This window comes from Lissotriton vulgaris, chromosome 3_2 (genome assembly GCF_964263255.1).
Source record: "Lissotriton vulgaris chromosome 3_2, aLisVul1.2, whole genome shotgun sequence".
Classification (NCBI taxonomy): domain Eukaryota; kingdom Metazoa; phylum Chordata; class Amphibia; order Caudata; family Salamandridae; genus Lissotriton; species Lissotriton vulgaris.
Window position 1 is genome coordinate 312,174,905 of NC_141690.1, and position 19,770 is coordinate 312,194,674.

The following is a 19,770-nucleotide window of genomic DNA, read 5'->3' on the forward strand; positions in this document are numbered from 1 at the left end:
CCCCATTTGTGAATGGTTAACCACTATGTGTGTGTAGAAGGTAATATAATAATGTTTGTAGTACATACTATATTAATGTTTTGTGACCATATTGTTCAATTACTGAATCAAAATTTGTTTATGTTTCATACTAAAATGTTTGCAATCACAAAAGGGAAAATGTTGCAAACCAAACACGATGTGACTGCAAAAGGCCGAAGTACATCTGATCCACAATATTTTGCAAAGGCATTTACTTTCATACTGCAAAGGTGCCGTTTTCTCAGCACAAACAGGGCTTTGCTCTGCTATGCACCACTTTCCATCAAGGGGTAGTTACTTGGACAGATGTGTGCAACCACCCATAGTTTTTGATGCAAAGTGCAGTCTAAAAAGTACCATGCAATTTGCATTTAGCTTCAGTTTAGTTCTCATTTTAACGTAGCTTCATTTTCTAATGGTGATTTGCACATGTTTTCTTTTACTATTGTGAGAATAGCCCTGCACGCATTTATTTCTGTAGTCTGAACATTTAGTTCCAGGGTGGCACAGTTCCAGAACGTGAGGTATTGTTTTATTTTCTGCGCTCACAATCAGATAACCCCTCATGCTTTAGTCGAAGTAAAATGCTGTCCTACACACTTGACAGTGTGATTAGTTTGCTGTAGTCATATTTAAATAGGGTCGGTGAGAGGTGCTCCTTTGCCAAAGTCATTACAGAGGGCTGCTGTAAGTTGCAGGCCTGCTGTTGCCAACCGTTATGCTGAGAAGGAAGATAACTATATACTCGGAGATGTATCCATGGACGCAAAGAACCTAGGGGCATATTACCAAGCAATAGCGATAATTATCGCTATTGCTTGGTTAGAGACAAAAATTTACTGCAGAGCTGCGGCGATTTGTACCGCAAATAAACCTTGGTATTACCAAGGTTTATCGCAAATGCGATAAAAATCACCGCAATGCATGAATATCGCTGAAAAGTCAGCCATATTCATGCATTACCGAGTTAATGCTCTTAACCATGTTATCCACCTCCCATTGGATAACATGGCTAAGAACTGCTCAGGGCAGGTGTTAGCTTTTGGAGATATTCGCGCTTAGCGCGAATATCTCCAAAAGTTGGTAATAGGAGATAGCGATGTTAGCAACTGTTTTCAGTCGCTAATATCTTGGCACGCCCACTTTGCATGTCATTAGTGATAAATATCACTGACATGCAAAGTGGGGCCCAAGATGGTCGCTATCTCCTACTAGCTGTCGCTAACTGGTGTTAGCGACAGCTAGGTAATAGGGAGATAATTTTATCTCCGCTTTCTTGGCTTTTAAAGTCAAAAAAGCGGAGATAAACCCCCTTGATAATATGCCCCCTGGCCTACTGACATACAGCACCAAGGTATGCGATTAGATCATTCCAAAAGGACGGTCAGATGGGTACTCCCGGTATGCTCTCTTTAGCATGGAAGCTAGCAATAGATAGGAGTACTTTTAGCAATGTTATGAGCAATTCCCTTGATTGGATTGTTTGTATTTTTCACTTTTCAAATAATGCTCATTAAAATGATGCGTCCCATCTTTCTTTCAATCGCAGTTCATGTTTTATGGGCAAAGATTGAAGCTTTCCAATAAACCTTTGCAAATGCAATATTGTATCTTTTCTTTGTGACACTTTGGGCATGCAAGAGACACACATAAACGAGTCAGATCTGTTTCAACAATTTTCTTGGGAATCTGAGTGTTGTATTCTAGGTTACTGACACCATCTACAACTCTGCTGGCTTACAAGTTAAGATGCAGTACTGTGAGCAAGCCAAATACACCAATATTTAATGATTATGTAAGACAACTCAGTCTTATGAGTTTTTGTTGTTCTAAATACAGAGTTCTACTAGTTTAGTAGGAACCGTATCACAAAAGATAGCCAGATTAGGATTAGAGTCAAACACTAACCTCCTTGAAGCAGTTGCTATCAAGAAAACACTTTTGCATTTCGCCCAACATTACACACACTGAAGAACATTTTCTAATATTTAGCACTAGATTTGTGTTACAAAAGGGATGCAAACCCGGCACAAAGTGTTGTGAAAGGATTAATCTACAAACATATATCATGATTTGTGTTGGAAAGTTGCCTCAAGTAACTCAAAGTAGAGCTATGTGCGAAGTTGGCCTACTTTGTGTCAAGGAGCATAGAATGGGTGCCACATGCATTGCCATGCAATCACCCTTGGGTTTTGATGCAATCGCTATCTACTGTCATTGGTAAACATAGATTTGTGGCAAAAGATTATGGGCCAGATGTAGGTAATTTCAATTTACCTAATCTTAAATACCGAATCATACCATTTCGGTATTTAAGAATAGGTAAATGGGATGTAGGTAATTTTTCTTTAAAAATTACCGAATCGGTAAGTTTCGGTAATTACTGAATCGGTATTTACCGATTTGGTAATTCCCATTCATTCCTATAGGCCTGGAGGCCCATAGTAATGAACGGCAATTACTGAATCGGTAAATACCGACTCGGTAAAAGGGGGAAAACATTGAAGGCTGGCAGGGTGTCACTTTGACACCCTGTTGCATCCCTCAATTGTGTATGGGTGCACATGTGGCATGTATGTCTGCCACATCGCACTGTTTGAAAAGCAAAAAAAATGCTTTTTCCAAGGTTTTCATTATTTACCACCAACTTTTAGTTGGTGGTAAATAACGAATCCTTAACTGAAGAATGCACCAGCTTGAGTGCTCCCTACATCCTGGATTCAGTAATTTACCGAATCGGTATGTTAAGAATTCTGTATTTTACCGAATCCTTAAATTACCGATTCTGTAAAATGCCGAATCCTAAAAAAATGCCACCTACATCTAGAAAGCCCAATACCGGCCGGTAATGGCCGAAATTCGGTAATTTCGGCTGTTACCAACCGGTATTGGGCAACCTACATCTGGCCCTATATCTCCTTAAGGCAGGTGTTGCAGTGGAGCAACTTTAAAAAATGTCAACATTTTTCCAAATGTGCATGTGTGCTGCACAGTAACGCACATGTACAATGTGGGAAAAGTATTTAAACCGTTCTTTCCCCTTCCAGTACACAAGCTATGCTTGACGGAACTATGGTGCAAGAGTGTCTGCACTGGAGCATAGCAGCCTAAGTGTTCTAGTGCAGAGGGATAGATAAACAGATCCATATCTTAGATATTGCATTCTTTTTTTCTCTCCCTGTGACCCAACACAGTGCAGAAACAGTGTGTTGCCTCAAATGTGAGTACATTCCACCCTAGTTTGTATGCACACTGCACAGCACACATACCATCCATGGGGCAGATTTACAATAACTGGCACATCCCTGCATATCAGCAGGGATGCGCCAGCTATTGTGCGTCACGGCAGGCACCTCTTGCGCCACCATGGATGCGCCGCATTTAAAATGCGGCGCACCATGGGGCAAGAATAGACAGATGCGTGACGCATCTGATGCCGTAAAGGTGACATATTGCTGGAGTTACGTCTCAACCGCGACGGAGCTTCAGCAAGGCTCGGGTGCCCTATGCCTAAAATGCTGCGTCAATCCTTACGCCTGCTTCAAGCAGGCACAGAGTTTTGACGCAGCATGGCCTTAAAAGTGACTGAGTGCAATCTTGTAGATTTCAATCAGCCTCTTTTAGGAGGCGTTCCTGCGCCAGAACGACCCCCCCTGTGCCAGAATGCCCACATGTGGCGCAGGGCTTTAAAACGTGACGCATCTTTCTAGATGCGTCACGATGTAAATACCCTGCAGCATGGCGCTGGCTTTGCGCCGCCGCTGCATCTCAAAAGTGACGCAACAGCGGTGCAAATGTGGTGTACGGGCTTGTACATCTGCCCCCATGTGTGGAATGTTTCAAAATGTAAGCTTTAATAGTGTTGCAGTGCATTGGATGACAACAGTGGCAGACACTTTTTAATAGATATGGATCTGTGCTCCTTTCTTCTCTTGTGCAACCTGCTGCGCTTCATTGAGCTAAAACAATAATAAATTGACCTTCCAGGGCAACAGTTATTAAAATTTCATAGAGGTTCATACTTTGCTGTGATGTGTTGCACGAAATGTAAAACACAGTGTAGCGCCATATCATCCTCTGTGCACAAACAAGCTACCTTGCACAAGTCACAGCCTACATTGGACATACTTTGACTTGACCTTTGTTGCAGCCTTTTATTCCCTCCGGGGCAGGCGTAGAGTCCACCGTTTTCGCCTCATTATAGATTACTTACTCACCTCTGCTACATGCTGTGCTCTAAAGCTCACGTGACAGCATCATCTGGTTGCCTTTAATCATTTGTAGTTGGTAAGTGTTGCACAAGCAATTGCAAGGCTGATCTTTCAAGTGATTGGTTCATGCTTTTATGGCACACTTCACTGCTTCACACTCGGTGGGTTGTGTTGCATTTGTCTGTTTTGAAGGTGCATCTGAAGATAGTCTTCTTGACCCCTTTGCTGATTTCTTCTGGCTGTTGCAATATTTCAGACTAGTGTCTAGGGTTAAGTGTTTGATGTGGACTGGTGCTGTCATATTTCTCTCATCCAGTTCAGTTGAGGTTGTGCTCCACTGATGCTCTTGTCTTTTGGACTCTTGGACTGACTCTATCTTCCTCCATTTGTGGTCGGTAGTTCAACCTGTTTTGTTGGTGCGGTTTTGCTGTTGAGCATAAGGTCATCTTTTTCCTGTTAACATTGGGAAGCTCATTCTGGTTCTTCAGGTGACCTGTCTCTATGGCTCCTTGGCCTTGTGTCATAGCTATGTAGGTCTTTCAGGGTCAGACTGGGAAAAAGATAGGCCCAGGCACCAAAATAAACGTGTGCTCCATTAGCGAACTAGATAGCTAAAAAAAGTGCCCCACATTTGCAAATCCGCCCAATTTTACACACGCTGTATGTTTTTTTTTGCAAGATATGAGAGACTGCATGCATTTTTTTGTTTGCTACAGGCAAAGTTTGTGGTAATATCAAGGTCAATTAAGAATAAAAACAGCCCACCTTGCCTTAAAATGGACCAGAAAACTCCCCGATTGCCCTATAGGCCAGTCTGCCCTGGTGTCCTTTAGAGCTTCCGGGTCCTGTGGTTGTTGGTGATCCCTGTCTGGCACATGGCTTGTCTTGTCTGGGAAGCTGGTAATCCACCTTACTAAAGTTTCCTTCTGTGGTATGGATTTTTCTTTCATGGCACTTCCCAGCCCTCTTGGCCTCCAGTTGGTTGCAGTGGGCCTGGCAGGGTCTTCATTTCCCTGTGTTCCTAGGGGGGGGGGGGTTCCTCTGTTTTTTTTCTAGTCCTTTTGTGCGCATGGCATTTAAGCCGTACAGCTCCTTTGTCCGCTGTTTGAAATTAGATCTTGGCCTATGGTGATGCTTTATCCTGCTTGGGGGGGGTTCCTGTCTTTGTAACAGTGGCTTGGGACAGGTTTTCTCACAGAATAAAGGGGTGATGACAACCAGTTCGCCGCATTCCTCGAAACCAACAAATCCCTCGACTCCTCACAATCCGGCTTCCGAGCCAAGCACAGCACTGAAACCGCCCTCATCGCAGCAACAGACGACATTCGAACTCTAATGGACAACGGAGACACTGTCGCCCTCATCCTCCTCGACCTCTCCGCTGCCTTCGACACGGTCTGCCATAGCACTCTTTTACAACGCCTCAGAAACGTCGGAATCCAAGGAAAAGCACTGGAATGGATTACCTCGTTCCTCACCGGAAGAACCCAGAGAGTCCGCCTTCCACCATTCAAGTCAGAGGCCACTGAAGTCACCTGCGGCGTCCCACAAGGATCCTCACTCAGCCCCACCCTCTTCAACGTATACATGAGCCCCCTCGCGGTCATCGCACGCCAACACAACCTCAACATCATCTCCTACGCCGACGACACTCAACTGATCCTATCACTCACCAGAGACCCTAACACTGCCAAAACCAACCTGCATGAACGAATGAAAGAAGTAGCAGAATGGATGAAGCACAGCCGTCTGAAACTGAACTCAGACAAAACAGAAGTCCTCATCCTAGGCACCTCCCCCTCCGCCTGGGATGACTCTTGGTGGCCAGAGGCCCTTGGAAAAGCACCCACCCCGACGGACCACGCACGGAACCTGGGCGTCATCCTGGATTCCTCACTCTCGATGAACAGACAAGTCAACGCCGTTTCTTCCTCTTGCTTCAACATTCTTCGCATGCTCAAAAAAACATTTCGCTGGATCCCCACCGAAACTAGAAAAACAGTCACACACGCTCTGGTCACGAGCCGACTGGACTACGGAAACACCATCTACGCCGGTACCACCGCAAAACTCCAGAGAAGACTCCAACGCATCCAGAACGCTTCGGCCAGGCTCATATTAGACATCCCGCGTAAAGAACACATCTCTGGTCACCTGAAAGACCTCCACTGGCTCCCCGTCAATAAGAGGATTACTTTCCGGCTCCTTACCCACGCACACAAAGCACTCTACGAAATCGGACCTGAATGCCTCAACACACGACTGTCCTTCTACTCCCCCCCCCACCAGCTACGATCCTCCAACCAAGCCCTTGCCATTGTACCTCGCATCAACAAAACCACCATGGGAGGTAGATCCTTCTCCTACCTGGCAGCTAAAACCTGGAACTCACTTCCCACTCACCTTCGCCTTACTCAGAACCACCTAGCATTCAGAAAGCAACTCAAAACGTGGTTATTTGACAAGTAATTCACCATCCTTCTTCAAGCGCCTTGAGACCGTCTGGGTATGTAGCGCGCTATATAAATTTATTGACTTGACTTGACTTGGCCCTTGTACCAGTTTGTATAGCTTGACCCTTCTCCTGTCTCCTCTTGTGGGGAACTATACGTTACTCAACTTATATACCTACCTGGTCAGGGGTCTCTACAATGCTTTCCCAATGTGCAGGTTCTTCCATTACCAAGGTACTTTGTCCCAGGGCTGCTGCTCCCTTCAGGCCACATAACTCCTCTTTGGCATTTGTCTACTTCTCTCTTACCTAGTGTTGATGTCTTGGTTCTTTGCTGTGTCTGACCACTAACTGACCCTTGTCGGTTTCTTCTTCACTGCTTCAGTGACACGGCCATGGTAGGATGCTTCTTGACTTAGTTACTCACTTGTTTACACGAGGGAAGCTTCTGTCCCTTTTACATCCCATGGTTGTGGCAAGGGCTCTGAGTAGTCAGACGGCCTCCTATGTGGACCTTATTGCGGGTTCACCTTCCTGCAGTTTGGGTCTGGTAGGCAGTCTAGTTTTGAATATATGCTCAACGTGGTTCTTTCTTTAGCACAACAAGACAGTCCTATTTTTGGTTGTTCTTTCTTTTAGGGCCATGGGGGAAGTAAGGGTGCTTCTCTGGTCCTGGAGAATAAGAACTGTGGCATGGAAGATAGACACGGAGGTCATCACTCAACTCAAATCTTTCTAAACACAGTCTGTAACCCAGCCCAATGGGTCGCCACATACCATGCATGCTGCAGCTTAATAATTCCTAGGCAGGGCTGTGGTGCTCTTTTGGAGCCAAAGGGGAGGAGAACATGAAATAGAGTCTTGACATGTAAAATGTGTGTGTCTTGTAAAGCGCACTGCTACCCGGAGACGTCCTGGTGCTATAGACCGCTGGGGAACCCGTCCTGGGTTTCCCCCTCCTGGGTATCCCCAAGGTGAAACCAGGCATCCCCAGCGTTTGTTGGGGGCTGTTGTGGAGATGAGGCAAGCTAATGCCCAGAGTTGCCGAGTGTGATCCCTGGTTAGAGTAGGCACCGAGGCGGGAATTATCCTGTCTGCTGACCCTGGTTCACGACCCTGCCGCGTCGGGGATTGAACCCTGGTCCCGGGCCGTCCTCTGCTTCTGGGTCTGCCGCCTCTAACCAGTGAGCCACACCACTCCACATCACAAGGTACGGTCTTTTCTTATCTAGAAAATGGCTTACACATGTCCCCAGGATGAGACCCAAAGTCATACAGTAAGGACTGTGAGAAAGGGAATGTAGATTAATGACGATTTTCTCATTGCACCATTAAGTTGCAAATTGGCTCATTGGCAACTAAATGATGTTATGTAATAACCCTCCACCCACCCCTCCAAATGTAAAAATTACAATTTGTGTCACTGTTGCTCTGCTCATCCAGTGGTATTTTTTATGATGCTACCTGGCTCTGTCGGTCAATCTACACTGCTTATCAAATATATTACACCACACCCAGCAGTTCTAGTTGGCTTTAAAAGGCATTATCTACATTTCTGCTTCTTCCTGTGGTCAAGTACAAGTAGCAATAACAAATGCTATAAACATTATTTTCATTCATTTATAGTCCTTCCGCAGCATATACATTTCCTTGTGTTGGATGGAGCTGCGCATCTTGGACACTTGGCACCAAAGATTCCTTCTAGAAAGTGAATTAACACTGTATTGAAGCATTATAGTCCATGGAATCTGAGACATTTCTTGAGTACAGAAACAGGTGTTGCATGACACCGGCTTTATGGTCATATCGAAGGGTGGCTGGATAAAGGAGAGAATTAAAACACAAACATGGAGAGAAAGCAGACAAGGGGATTAAAACAAGAAAAGGATGGATGGACGGACGGATGGATGGACGGATGGAAGCCAAAAGGTTGAAAGATATTCGGAAATCCCTCAGAAGAAGAACTATCCCAAATGACTGCTGGGTGCTCTTACCTCACCGGCTCGCTCACGCCTGCTTGAATAGGATTGGAAGTGGGGGTATTTCATTTTCATGTCTATTCTCTTGCACTGGCTGGAGGTACAGATGTGACTTACCATTAGCATCCTTGGCTGTGGATCTCCGCACAGGCCTTCTGGATACACATCAGAGATTCTCAGCAAGAATATTGCCTGACAGAAATATTCTATTCGACATATGGCTCATGAAAACTTCGTCCCACTGGGTGTAGACTTTCTAATATTACCTTTAATCGGGCAACATTTTTGTTAAGGATATTTCGGTAACAAATTTTCTATAGGACGATATTGTGGGTAGAATATATTAGTACCACACCAATGTGATATCTTATTTTCCCCCTTCTGAATAACCCACCAAGCTATGGCTACAAACCCACATTACCCATACTCCCATAATTCAGTGCGTCGGTTGAGACCCAATAACAGTCTGAATAGCGCTTAGCTCCTTGCACACCTATAATAATTTCACAAATCACTATTACCCACAATTTCAGATTCACCAATTCATGAATTCCAGCGTCAGATCTTCATCATTGTGTTGCACGTGTGTGGGACTGATCACAAAATGTTGGTAAACATGGAATTCCCGTGCTGTCCTCAGCTGAGACTTGTCTGGTTGCAGGGTACCTGAGGACCACATGCCCTGATGCGGTCCTTAGTGATGTAGAATGAACTTGTCTTTGAGCCGAAACATAGGCGGCAATCATGAAACATTAATGCTCGGGCTAGTGTTGGTTGCTTTCATATTGCTTTATATTTAGCACACAAAGAGCACGCCTTTCAACATGCAGCAGCAGCACAGAACGCGGTGACCCAGTTTAGCAACGCCTGCGTTCAAATCTTGATCAGCCCAGGCTGCAAGACAAGAGTGAGAGGAATAATGGAGTTTAATAATGCAGCTTGGACTATCCAATTGACCGTCAGTGCTCCACAAAGCCAGTTTTCCTCATGATTCCTGCATGCCCAAGGAAGTGCTTAGGTGAACAAAACACAGGAAGCCAAGAGTAAATGACTTTATTAAGTTAGAGGATACAGAGGTAAATTTGATAACTTATTTTTCAGCTACGCCTACATAATTGTCTCTAGTTGTCGGGTCCTCAGTGTCCAAACTGTATACACGGTCTACCTACCACCAGGCCATCTACTGAACTTCTAATTAAATATGAGCCATATAAAATGCAATGTCACCATGTTGTGCTTCGTACGTTCACCAGACAGACTCCAGTTGGAAAATGAACAAACTCTGTTATAAACAGGGCATCAAGGGAAAACTCAGGAGCTCACTCAGACAGCAGCACAAGGAACGTGAAAACAAAACAGGTGAAAAGCTGAGGGAGGCTTTGTTCGGCAAGGCCTAGGCGTCCAGATCCTACTAGGATTCTCCATTCAAACAAGGGGCAGTGGAAAGGGACATTGCTTGCTTCTTGGGCCACGCAATCAGGCTGATTTGTGTTTCTACTTTTTTGCACAGCAACACGAGCAACACAAGTTTAAATGTCTACCATTAGCACTTCCGGGTTTCCCCCTCGGTATTCCTGCCAACCCCAAAGTTTCTTGCATGCACAAAGATGTTTGCAGAAGAAACTCTTTGGCCAGTTGTGTGCTCAAGGTAACACACAACTTCTGCACTTAATATTGGAGCAGTGTTCACTTTGCTTCATCGCTTGGCATATTTCATCTTCTCATGTCCTGGAAAAAGTCCTGTGTTGCATGCAAAACGGATACATTTTCTTTACATCTCTCATGCCAGACGCATACAAGTCAGCAGGTATGCATACAAAACGAAACTGAAAAAGAACAATGTTGCTAAAGCCTAGTGGGTTAAAAGGTGTCCATAGCTTTGAATTCACTTAAGGCCTGAACTGGTGAGATGTGTTTCTTCTGAGACCCCCTCCTCACTCGGGTCTGGTACTCCTCCGGTTTCTCTCGTTTGACTAGGGGTTTTTTCTCGGGTGCCTTCATCTTCCAAGATACCACAGGTGAGTTTACCGCAGCGGTGCCGTAGACTTTTTGATATTTCGTAGACGCCACGTAAGATGCTTTTACTGTGAGGACCACGGCATTCATTAGGTTTTTGGCTGCCTGGATGAGGGACGTTGCACTGTCCAACTGCAGAGAAACAGAAGAAAGGGGTTATTCATGCAACGCAAATGTGCAGCTAGGGTGAAAAAAAATGAGGCCCAGATGGAGGCTCCGGTGATATACAAGAAACACAATACACATGACCAGCTGCAGTGAATAGTGCACATTTCCCATAAAGGTGCAATGGGTCGTGCTTCAGGTATATCTTTGCTGAAAATGATAACAAAAAACATACTTGACATCTGAATATTCGCACTTGCCTGCCAGCCAACGAGGTAACATGAATAAGCAGTGGTGGCCGGCACAGTTGGGATGGGCAGGGTGGGGGAGAAGTTGACAGATGACGGGATAGCAAAAATTAAATGAAAAAATAAATAAAACGACTTACCTTGCGCTCACCGGAAGTGGTTTTATTTATTTTTTAATTTCATTTTTCCTATACCGTCGTCTGTCGACTTCCCACCCACCGCGCCTGGACCCTGCCCCACCCCACCGTCACACTGCTCTTACCTGTACCAGCCACCACTGTGAATAAGGGAGCTTGAAAAGAGCCCCTGTTTCCAATGTGGTGGATTGGTGGAACAAGAAGTACTTCCACTCCTCCGAGGAGTTCGACACGTTTCAGCAAATCAAGGGCCATGTTTAATAAACGCTCACTCAATGCAGCACAACAAGCAAAGTTGCCGCGCTGCATTGCGTCAACGGGAGAGGGCAGAAATGTTCCATATTTACAATGAAATGGAGCATTTCTGCTCTGTCCTTGCATTGGCGCACTGTGTGCAGCCAACGCAAGCTGCCTGTGTTACGAGCAGGATTGCGTTGTGCAGGAAGGGACACCTTCCTGCAGAAAAACATTAATTAGAGGTATTTACTTCTTTCTTTGCGTGCTGCAGAATTCAGGACACATTAAAAGAGGTAACAAGGAGGAGAGCTAAGGATATGTCTCGCTTTTATGCCTCACATGGGATGGCGTAGCATTTTGGTGCATTCCTAGGATTACAAGTCTTGCAAATCCAGGAATGCTCCACAATTCATGGGTGGATGAATGGAACCACCCATGCTCCACCCACGGAACACCCCCGCCCCAAGTTAAAATGTAACGATTCTCAGCACAAGCAGCTGCCTTGTGTTACATTCCTTTACAAGGCCAAGCAAATCAGGCCTGGCATGGCTTTGTAAATATTGCTGACGCCATTGCATTGTCCTTGCGTCAACCTGTGTGATGCAAGGACAATGCCAAGGCTTCATAAACATGGGCCCTTGTGTTTTTGTGGGTTGGTTAGTCGGAGTCGTTGAAAATCTATGAGGCCTTCAGTGACTGAATGGCTGGAGACCAGCCCAAGGCTAAACCAAGGTAGATCAATAACGATTTCACTTTAGGATGGGAGAGTGGATCATCTGTCATCCAACATTTGCAGTTATTTCATAATTTATTTTTTGTGTCCAAAATCTACTCAAAAGTCCCTAATTTTCAAAATGTCAGACTTTGGAGTCAATCGTAAGCCGTCAGCAATACTTTTCAGCTCCACACTAAAGTACCTGAGAAAACACATCCGAATGCTCATAGCCTCAACCCAGTGCTTCATTTGTAAAAAACAAAAAAAAACACACTAGGCTCTACGGCCGAGATATTTCTCAGGAGATCACTGCTGTGTTAAACACTTTGCTTATTTGCTCTTTTAAAAATAGACTGTCCCACCATGTGGCAGACTGTCATAAATATGTGCCACTGTTATGTAAGTGCTGGTGAAAAACAGCATTCACTGGCACAAATGCACCCCTCCACACCAAGCCAACTTCACAATCAAGGATACAAATAGCTATTTAAAAAAGTAGTAGATGAGTGTTGGACTTGGCCCTTTTTGCAGGGTCATCCCTAAACGTTTTGCCTTTCTCCTAGCCTTTTTTCTGACAGGGTGTTGGTGATTTTAGGACACTGGGCACTTTAGCACTGCTGTCCAGTGTAAAATGTGTGCGCTCTCTGTGTTAAATATGGTAAGATGGGTCTACACCTATTTAGCCTATTTAATTTACCTGTCAGTCTCTTGTAAAGTAGTATCTCAGATACCCAGGGCTGGTAAATTAAATGCTACTGGTGGGCTTGCAGCACTGATTGCGCCACCTACCAAAGTAGCCTTTCAAACCTATCTCAGGCCGCTGCCATTGCAGGGCCTGTGCGCGCAGTATCACTGCGCTATGACGTGGCACCTAAAGTGTGTGCCATGTCCGTGACCCCCCTTTTACTACATGTTAGTCACCTTTAAGGTAGGCCCTAGCTAGCCCTATAGTCAGGGTGCATTGTAGGTACAGGTACCTTAAGTGTGTGACATGTTCTGGTAGTGACAAACAGCCATTTTAGTTTCTCACTACTGTGGGGCTGCCCTCCCATAGGAATGAATTGGGGATTCCCTGATAAGTTTTTCAGTGGTAATCCCTGATATGAGAGGCGCAGCGTGGTCAAATTTGGTATGTTTGGAATAGTGATTATAAATGCTACGCAATGATGTGTGCAGATTTATTATAACTATTTTAGAAATGCCACTTTTTATTTATTATTTTTTTATCCTCATTTGCATGCATAGCTCCAATCTATCAAAACAAAAATTGCCACAGAGCAGGAAATCAGGCTGTGCCTCTATACTGTCTCAGCATCAGCTGGCAGGGATAGCATAGGAGAGGGTGGCGGCCAAGTCCCATCAGTAAATACACGCAAGCCTTGTAAACTCAAGCACAGGGCAATTTGTTGGTAGATAGTGCCCGAGATACCGAAACCCACTAGCGCCACGGCAACTTGCCATAGAACCAAGGGTGAGCGATGCCTGCATTAATCATAGGACCTGGGGTAAAAAAAAAAAAAGAAAAAAAAAACCCCAGGCTCAACGTGACTGCTCCAACTGTGTCCAAAAAGCTCTCCTACTCAGATTCCCACTCCTTGCCAGGTCGAGTTTTGAGATATGAAGGATTGAAGAACGCCATTCATGTAAGGTGGGTGGCAGGGCGTCCTTCCAGTGTCTACAAATTTCCCTACGCGCCGCCAGAATGGAATAAAACACCAGGTTAGAGGCAGCATTGCGGGATTTACTGCTCAGACCAAAAATGACAAGGCCAAGATCAATGGAAATGTGAGAGCCCAGTGTCGAGGACAATTTGCTGCCTATGGAATCCCACTAAGAAATGCCACTTTTAGAAGTTTCTGTGTGCTAATTGTCTGCCTGATAGATGTCAATTCCATTTCTGGCCTTTGAGTGACGGGCTGGTGACGTGTGTGTGGCTCTAGGAGGGGCAAGGTGAGTCAGCGCTAGGCTGAATGGGACATCTGCATTTGGAGTGGTGGGAGAAGAAGTCCCTGGTCCCTGAATAGGATGGTGCCTGCCCTAGTGAATGCCGGCTAACCCTCCTGTGGTGTGTCGGATGACGAGTCCCCACCTAACAATAGGGAAGAGGAGCCTGGTACACAGAGTGCTCCAGACCAGTTAGAACTGGTTTCCCCAAGTCCTGTGCTTTGTAGACAAAGGGGAAAAGTGGTATAAAGATAGGGCCTGTGACCCAATGAAAAGGATTTGTTCCTGTGCTTACTTGGGCTGGGGGAGACACACTGCCAGGAGGAACTGCCGTAGGACCCAGCTTCAGCTTCATGGGGGTCCCTGCATGCTGGCCTGCCTGGCTGCACCCTGCTGGGGTGGCCTCAGCCCCAAAAACTGTTTATTCCCGACTTAGCTTACCCTAGGAACTTGGAGGGGCTTAGCACCTTGAGAGCATGACATTCTAATTGCCCAAGAGGAGCTGGCAGCCTGACGTGGTGATTCCCCTGAGCTGCCGGGGGAAGCGGATGCCCACTCTGCTTATTTGTGCATTTTGTTAGCGGGTGCCCATCCCACATTGCTGATTTATTAGAGGCGGGTGCCCACCCTGCATGCAGCGCTAATTGGCAGGTGCACACCCCGCTTACAGTAGTATTGGTCAGGCGGGTGCCCACCCGCACTTGGCTGCTGCCAGAGAAGACACCTCCGCGGCCCCGTAAGTCATGCAACTCACCTGGTTGGGGGCGGAGCCTACCGCAGCCGAGGCCCGGAAGCAGGAAGTCCAGTGCCTCGCAGGCTTCACAACGAAGTCCCGGGTCCCAGGAGGGGGCCCGGGTGAAGGCAGGAGAAGCCGGGCTGCGTGTAGCACAGGATCCTACCCCGCCCCCCAGGGCGCCCCTGTGAAGACAGAGAGTGCGGCGGGTCAACAGGGCTCCCTTGAGAGTGAGGGTGCCCCGTGTGATTCAACATTGTGGCCGGATTCCAGGCTGCGCTCTCATGAGCAGAGAGAGCCCGGCGTGTTGCTGCCCTATTGAGGAGAGGCCCCGGGAGCAGGGGTCTCCCACGGCTCCTTGGCAGTGCCTTACTATTGCCACAAGGGGACCGGAGGAGGAAGAAGACCACAGAGAAGACTCCGGTGAGTGAGGGCCACAATGGGAGTCCGGTAGGGGGTGTATGTCGGGGCATATTGTTGGTGCCCCCCCCCCCTTGTGGTTGCTCCTAAGGCAAGGGTGGTGCCTGTTCCTGATTGTTCCCCACAACTGCCCTGCTTGACAGAAGGCAGCTGCAATGTGGGGGCAATTTTCTTGTGTGAGAGTCCCAGTGGGGCTCACGAGGCACTATAGTGCCAGTGCTTCATTTCGTCACAGCTGCCCGCCGGACAGTGGGCAACTGCAACACATGGGGGCCAGTTCTATTGTTGAGAAAGGGGTGAGTTGCATCCCAGGCACCAGCGCATCTGTGCCCTGTGTTTTCGCTGCATTGGCAGGTGAGCCCTGACTTTGCAGGACATATAGCATTGGGGTCCTCCCTTTAGAGGCCAGTTGGTCGGGGGGTCAGTTTTATGTTGTAGGGCGCAGAGCTCAAATATGGCGCATAATGTGTTTATGCTTATGTGGATACCTAATGTGGTTTCACAACGTGATTTATGCCTAATGTGATGCCTACAATGATTTATGCATAAGGTGTTTATGCTGATGGGGTTTGTATAGTGTGATTTATGCACCGTGATTATTGCGTAATGTGGTTATGCTAATGAGGTTTGGGCCTACTGTGTTTTATGCCCAATGTGGTAATGCTTAGGTCATTATGGTACCAGAAGTTACTGTTTGTGGTTTTACTTACCTGATGGTTCTGACCATGGCTCGATTGGCATGGTCCTGTATCTAATCCCCTGTGAATATTGCCTAGTGACAGTTGGGACAGTGTAAATGTGTGATTATGCTTCTAATGTGTTTATAATAATACAAAGGCTATTTTTGATATAACCTTGTTATGTTATGTTATGTTAGTTTATTTTTTTATAGTGCTAAATCACCGACAGGTCTCTAAGCGCTTAGAAAGAGAGGGGACAAGGGCCAGTTGGAGGTGGCATCACCAGCATCGCAAGGGAGAGGTAATTAAACAGTGTTTAAGGCCTACCTAAATAGGACAGTTTTGAGTTGTTTCCTGACGGGGAGGAGTGCAGGGGCCTGCGAAGGTGATCAGGCAGCTGATTCCAAAGTTGTGAGAGTAAGACAGAGAAAGCTCTGCCCCCTCTGGATACGGTGTTGCAACGTGGAGTGGCCAAGTGGCAAGCCTGTGATTATTGTAATGTACAGCTCGGAACATTGTTCTTGTGGTGGTCTTTATTATAGGATGGGGCGTTTCCATAAATTGCCTTATGGGTAATACAGAGACGCTTAAACTTTTCTCTCTGTTTAATCGGGAGCCAGGGCAGCTTGCATAGTAGAGGGGTGGCGTGAGTACTTCTAGGGGGCCTAAATATCAACCTGGCTGCGTTGTTCAGTACCACCTGTAACTTATGGATTAGGCACTGGGGGAGGCCGATGTAAAGGACATTCCCGTAGTTTAGTCTGGAGACAATTGTAGCTGACACTATCGTCTGTAGTGTTGCCGTTGAGAGGATGGGGACAAGTTTCTGCAGCTGTCTCATGAGCCCTCTACAGGTACCAACCACTGTGGTGACTTGATTGGCCAGGGAGAGGTTGGAGTCTATTTTTATGCCCAAGCTTTTCACAACTGGTACTGTTGTGGGGGTGTCACCCAGGTCTTGGAGCCAGAAAAGATAATTCCAAGGGTTACATTTTTGTGGGGACGACCAGGACTTTTGTTTTGTCGGGTTAATTTTTACTGAGTTTGTTGGCATCCAATTAACTATAAATCTAAGGATGTTTTGAGTCTGAGTGTGGGTGGATTTGTTGATCCGAAGAATGAGTTGAGTGTCATCCACGTAATTGAAAATTCGGCAGTGCATGCGGGCTAGGGCTGCCACTAGGCATATGTTGACAAGGAGCGGGGACCCCTAGAGAACTCCACAAGGGAGGATGCCCCTATCCGATACCTGCTCCCCAAACTGAATCCTCTGGAAATGATTCGGGCCACTGATGTGCCAATTCGCATTGTGTGGAGTTTCTTTTGTAGTGTGCCTAGTTTGGAGCTGCTGTGTGTGTGTTTTGCACATAGGCTTTACACATTGCCTCTGGGATAAGCCTGACTGCTCGTGCCAAGCTACCATGGGGGTGAGCAGGGGTTATCTTCAGCATGTAACTCCCTTGCCCTGTCTAGAGTGGTGGTTTCTGCCTGGCTTTGGCGCAAGCCTTAGCCAACCAGAAATCCCATTTCTAACAATGAGAACTCTCAGTGCTGTAGAAAATACAGAGATACTATATCACTATTATATTATATCACTTTATGACAGTGTCAAGACTATTTAAATGTTCATTGTATGGCCAAGTGTCCATGAGGAAAACCTAGTGAAGTATATAATTCTAGGCCTGGAGGGGAACATCGTTCTCCATCTCCAGAAAGGACACTGACTAGGAAAGAATGCTAATTACGCAAGTGTTGCTACAACAACATCACAACTTGTGAAAATCTTGCATAAAAATTATTGCTAATTTTTTTTCTGAACCTGTGTTTTTATAATGGGCTGTGCCACAAACACAAATAAAAGAGCTTTCTCACCTCATTAAAAATTCATTAGACTCAGAAGTGTAAAAAAATGTTCACTCACTGCTGACAGACATGTTATCAGACTGTTGAAGCAGATGATATATGACTAGACTTGTCAGCAGTCTTTAACATGGTAGGTAATAATGGCATATAGTTTTAAACTGTGTGCAGTTTGGAAAGGTAGATGACATTCTCAACATAACTCAAAATTCTACAATGCAAAGGGGCTTATTTATGAGAAACTAATGCAGTGCAGTGCTGCAAGTTAATTTGCTGCTCCACACTGCGTTAGTTTCGAGGCACAGGCATGCCACATATTTGCATCACATGCCACATCTCCATGCCTTTTCCTGCGCTGGCGCACAAACTGCTGCCATACGCCGGCGCAAGCACCCTTGCACCATGGTGCAAGGATGCCTGCATCGTGGGGAGACTGTTTTTGTACAGGAAGGGCCACCTTTCTGCTCAAAAACAATCACTTGAGGTGATTTCCTTGCCAAATGCATGCTCTAGAATGCAGCACACATTAAAAGAGGAAAATACTAGGAGGAATAAAAACTGCTCTTCGTTTCGCCTCGCTACACCAACCCTGGGGGTGGTGTAGCATTTTGATGCATTTTCTGGTTTACAACTGCTGGTAAATCTAGAATTGCATCAGTGGACATGGGTGTTGCGTGGGAACACCCACAGCAACACTCATGTCACGCCCCTAACACGTAATGTGTTGCTTTGAATGGGGCAATATTTACGAGCACACTTAAATCCATGCAGGGTGGCTTTACGTGTACCTTTAAAATTCATGCAGAAGGTTGCGCCCCTAGTGCGTCATGTAACGTGACGCACCAACGGTGCAAGAGGCTCATAAATAAGCCTCAAAGTTTTTTGCCAGCAAATGTTCTTGCAAAACATTTTTAAAGATAGTTATCTTGTTACAAGTGATTGCTTTGCGGAGATCTTGTCCTGCAAACCTAATTTCAAGGATATTTTAACAGCTTCATTTTTCCTACTAACTCCAGGAGATCCTCCTATCAAATGGTCTAAATGGAAAAAAGTGTTTGAGCGCTATGCTCGTGTTTGCAGCACACCTCTCAGCGTTGAGAGAAAAACTGCTCTACTCATGCATTGCCTTGGATCAGAAGGGCAGGATGTTTTTGACAATCTCCTAGATGTTCCAGACAGTGCTGCAGCAAATGTGAATTAATTTGAACTGTGTATTTATAAACTGGATGCACATTATTTGCCTAAGGTCAGTACTATTTTAGAGTGTTACCATGTTGGTATACGCATGCAAAAAGAAGGGGAAAGTATTCAGAACTATGTCTGAGACGTTTAGCTTCTACTTGTAAATTTGATATACTCATTGCTACAATTTATGCTTGGGTGTGCATCTGAGAAAGTATGTGATGAATTATGGCTTAAGGATGAACCCTCTCTAGATGAAGTCCTAGTTATAGCCAAAAGAATAGAGCATTCCTTGGAATGTGTCAAGGAAATTAAGAAACATCTTACTAAAGATGTTTCTGTGGTTGACACAAATCTATCCTCCAAGTCAAAAGAGTCTCAGGTAAAACTTCAATCTGAAAACAAACCTTCTAACAAATCTAATATTAAATTTAGAAAAGATAATAAATGTTATAGATGTAACAGTACCGGACACTGGGCGAATAATAAGTCTTGTCCAGCTTTAAATGCCACATGCACTTATTGTAAAAAAAAGGGTCCCTTTGTTAGCGCCTGCAGAACCAAAGCTTCTAAACGAAGTGTCAATGAGGTTTCACATGATGATGCTAATGCTCAACATGATTTTGAATGTGGATAAATTGTAGTTCAGGTCGGGGGTGATGGACCTTTGGAATTTATACTTGTGGAAGGTCATAAAACAAAAGTGTTGTTTGACTCCGGTGCTAAAATTACAATTGTTTCTAGTACATTTTTCAGTGATAACTTAAGTTCTAAAGTTAATCTTTTAAAAGCTGATATCCAACCTACTGCCTATGGTGGAGATCCTATTG

At 45.5% G+C, this 19,770-nt stretch overlaps 1 protein-coding gene and 1 long non-coding RNA gene across 3 annotated transcripts in view; one reads left to right on the top strand and one right to left on the bottom strand.

Annotated features, from left to right (window-relative positions):
* Positions 1-19,770, top strand: part of LOC147725766 (uncharacterized) — a 123,512-nt gene that overhangs the window by 46,648 nt on the left and 57,094 nt on the right. The gene's annotated exons all lie outside the window — the stretch shown is intronic.
* CTNNA2 (catenin alpha 2) overlaps positions 9,700-19,770 on the bottom strand; it is a 1,094,935-nt gene continuing 1,084,864 nt past the window's right edge. The window contains exon 12 of one of the 2 annotated variants that reach the window (XM_086964426.1): positions 9,700-10,811. In XM_086964426.1, the coding sequence (XP_086820552.1) occupies positions 10,524-10,811 (288 nt within the window). In that variant the 3' untranslated portion in view covers positions 9,700-10,523. The remainder of the gene's footprint in view (positions 10,812-19,770) is intronic. The other variant, XM_086964427.1, reaches the window with a different exon arrangement.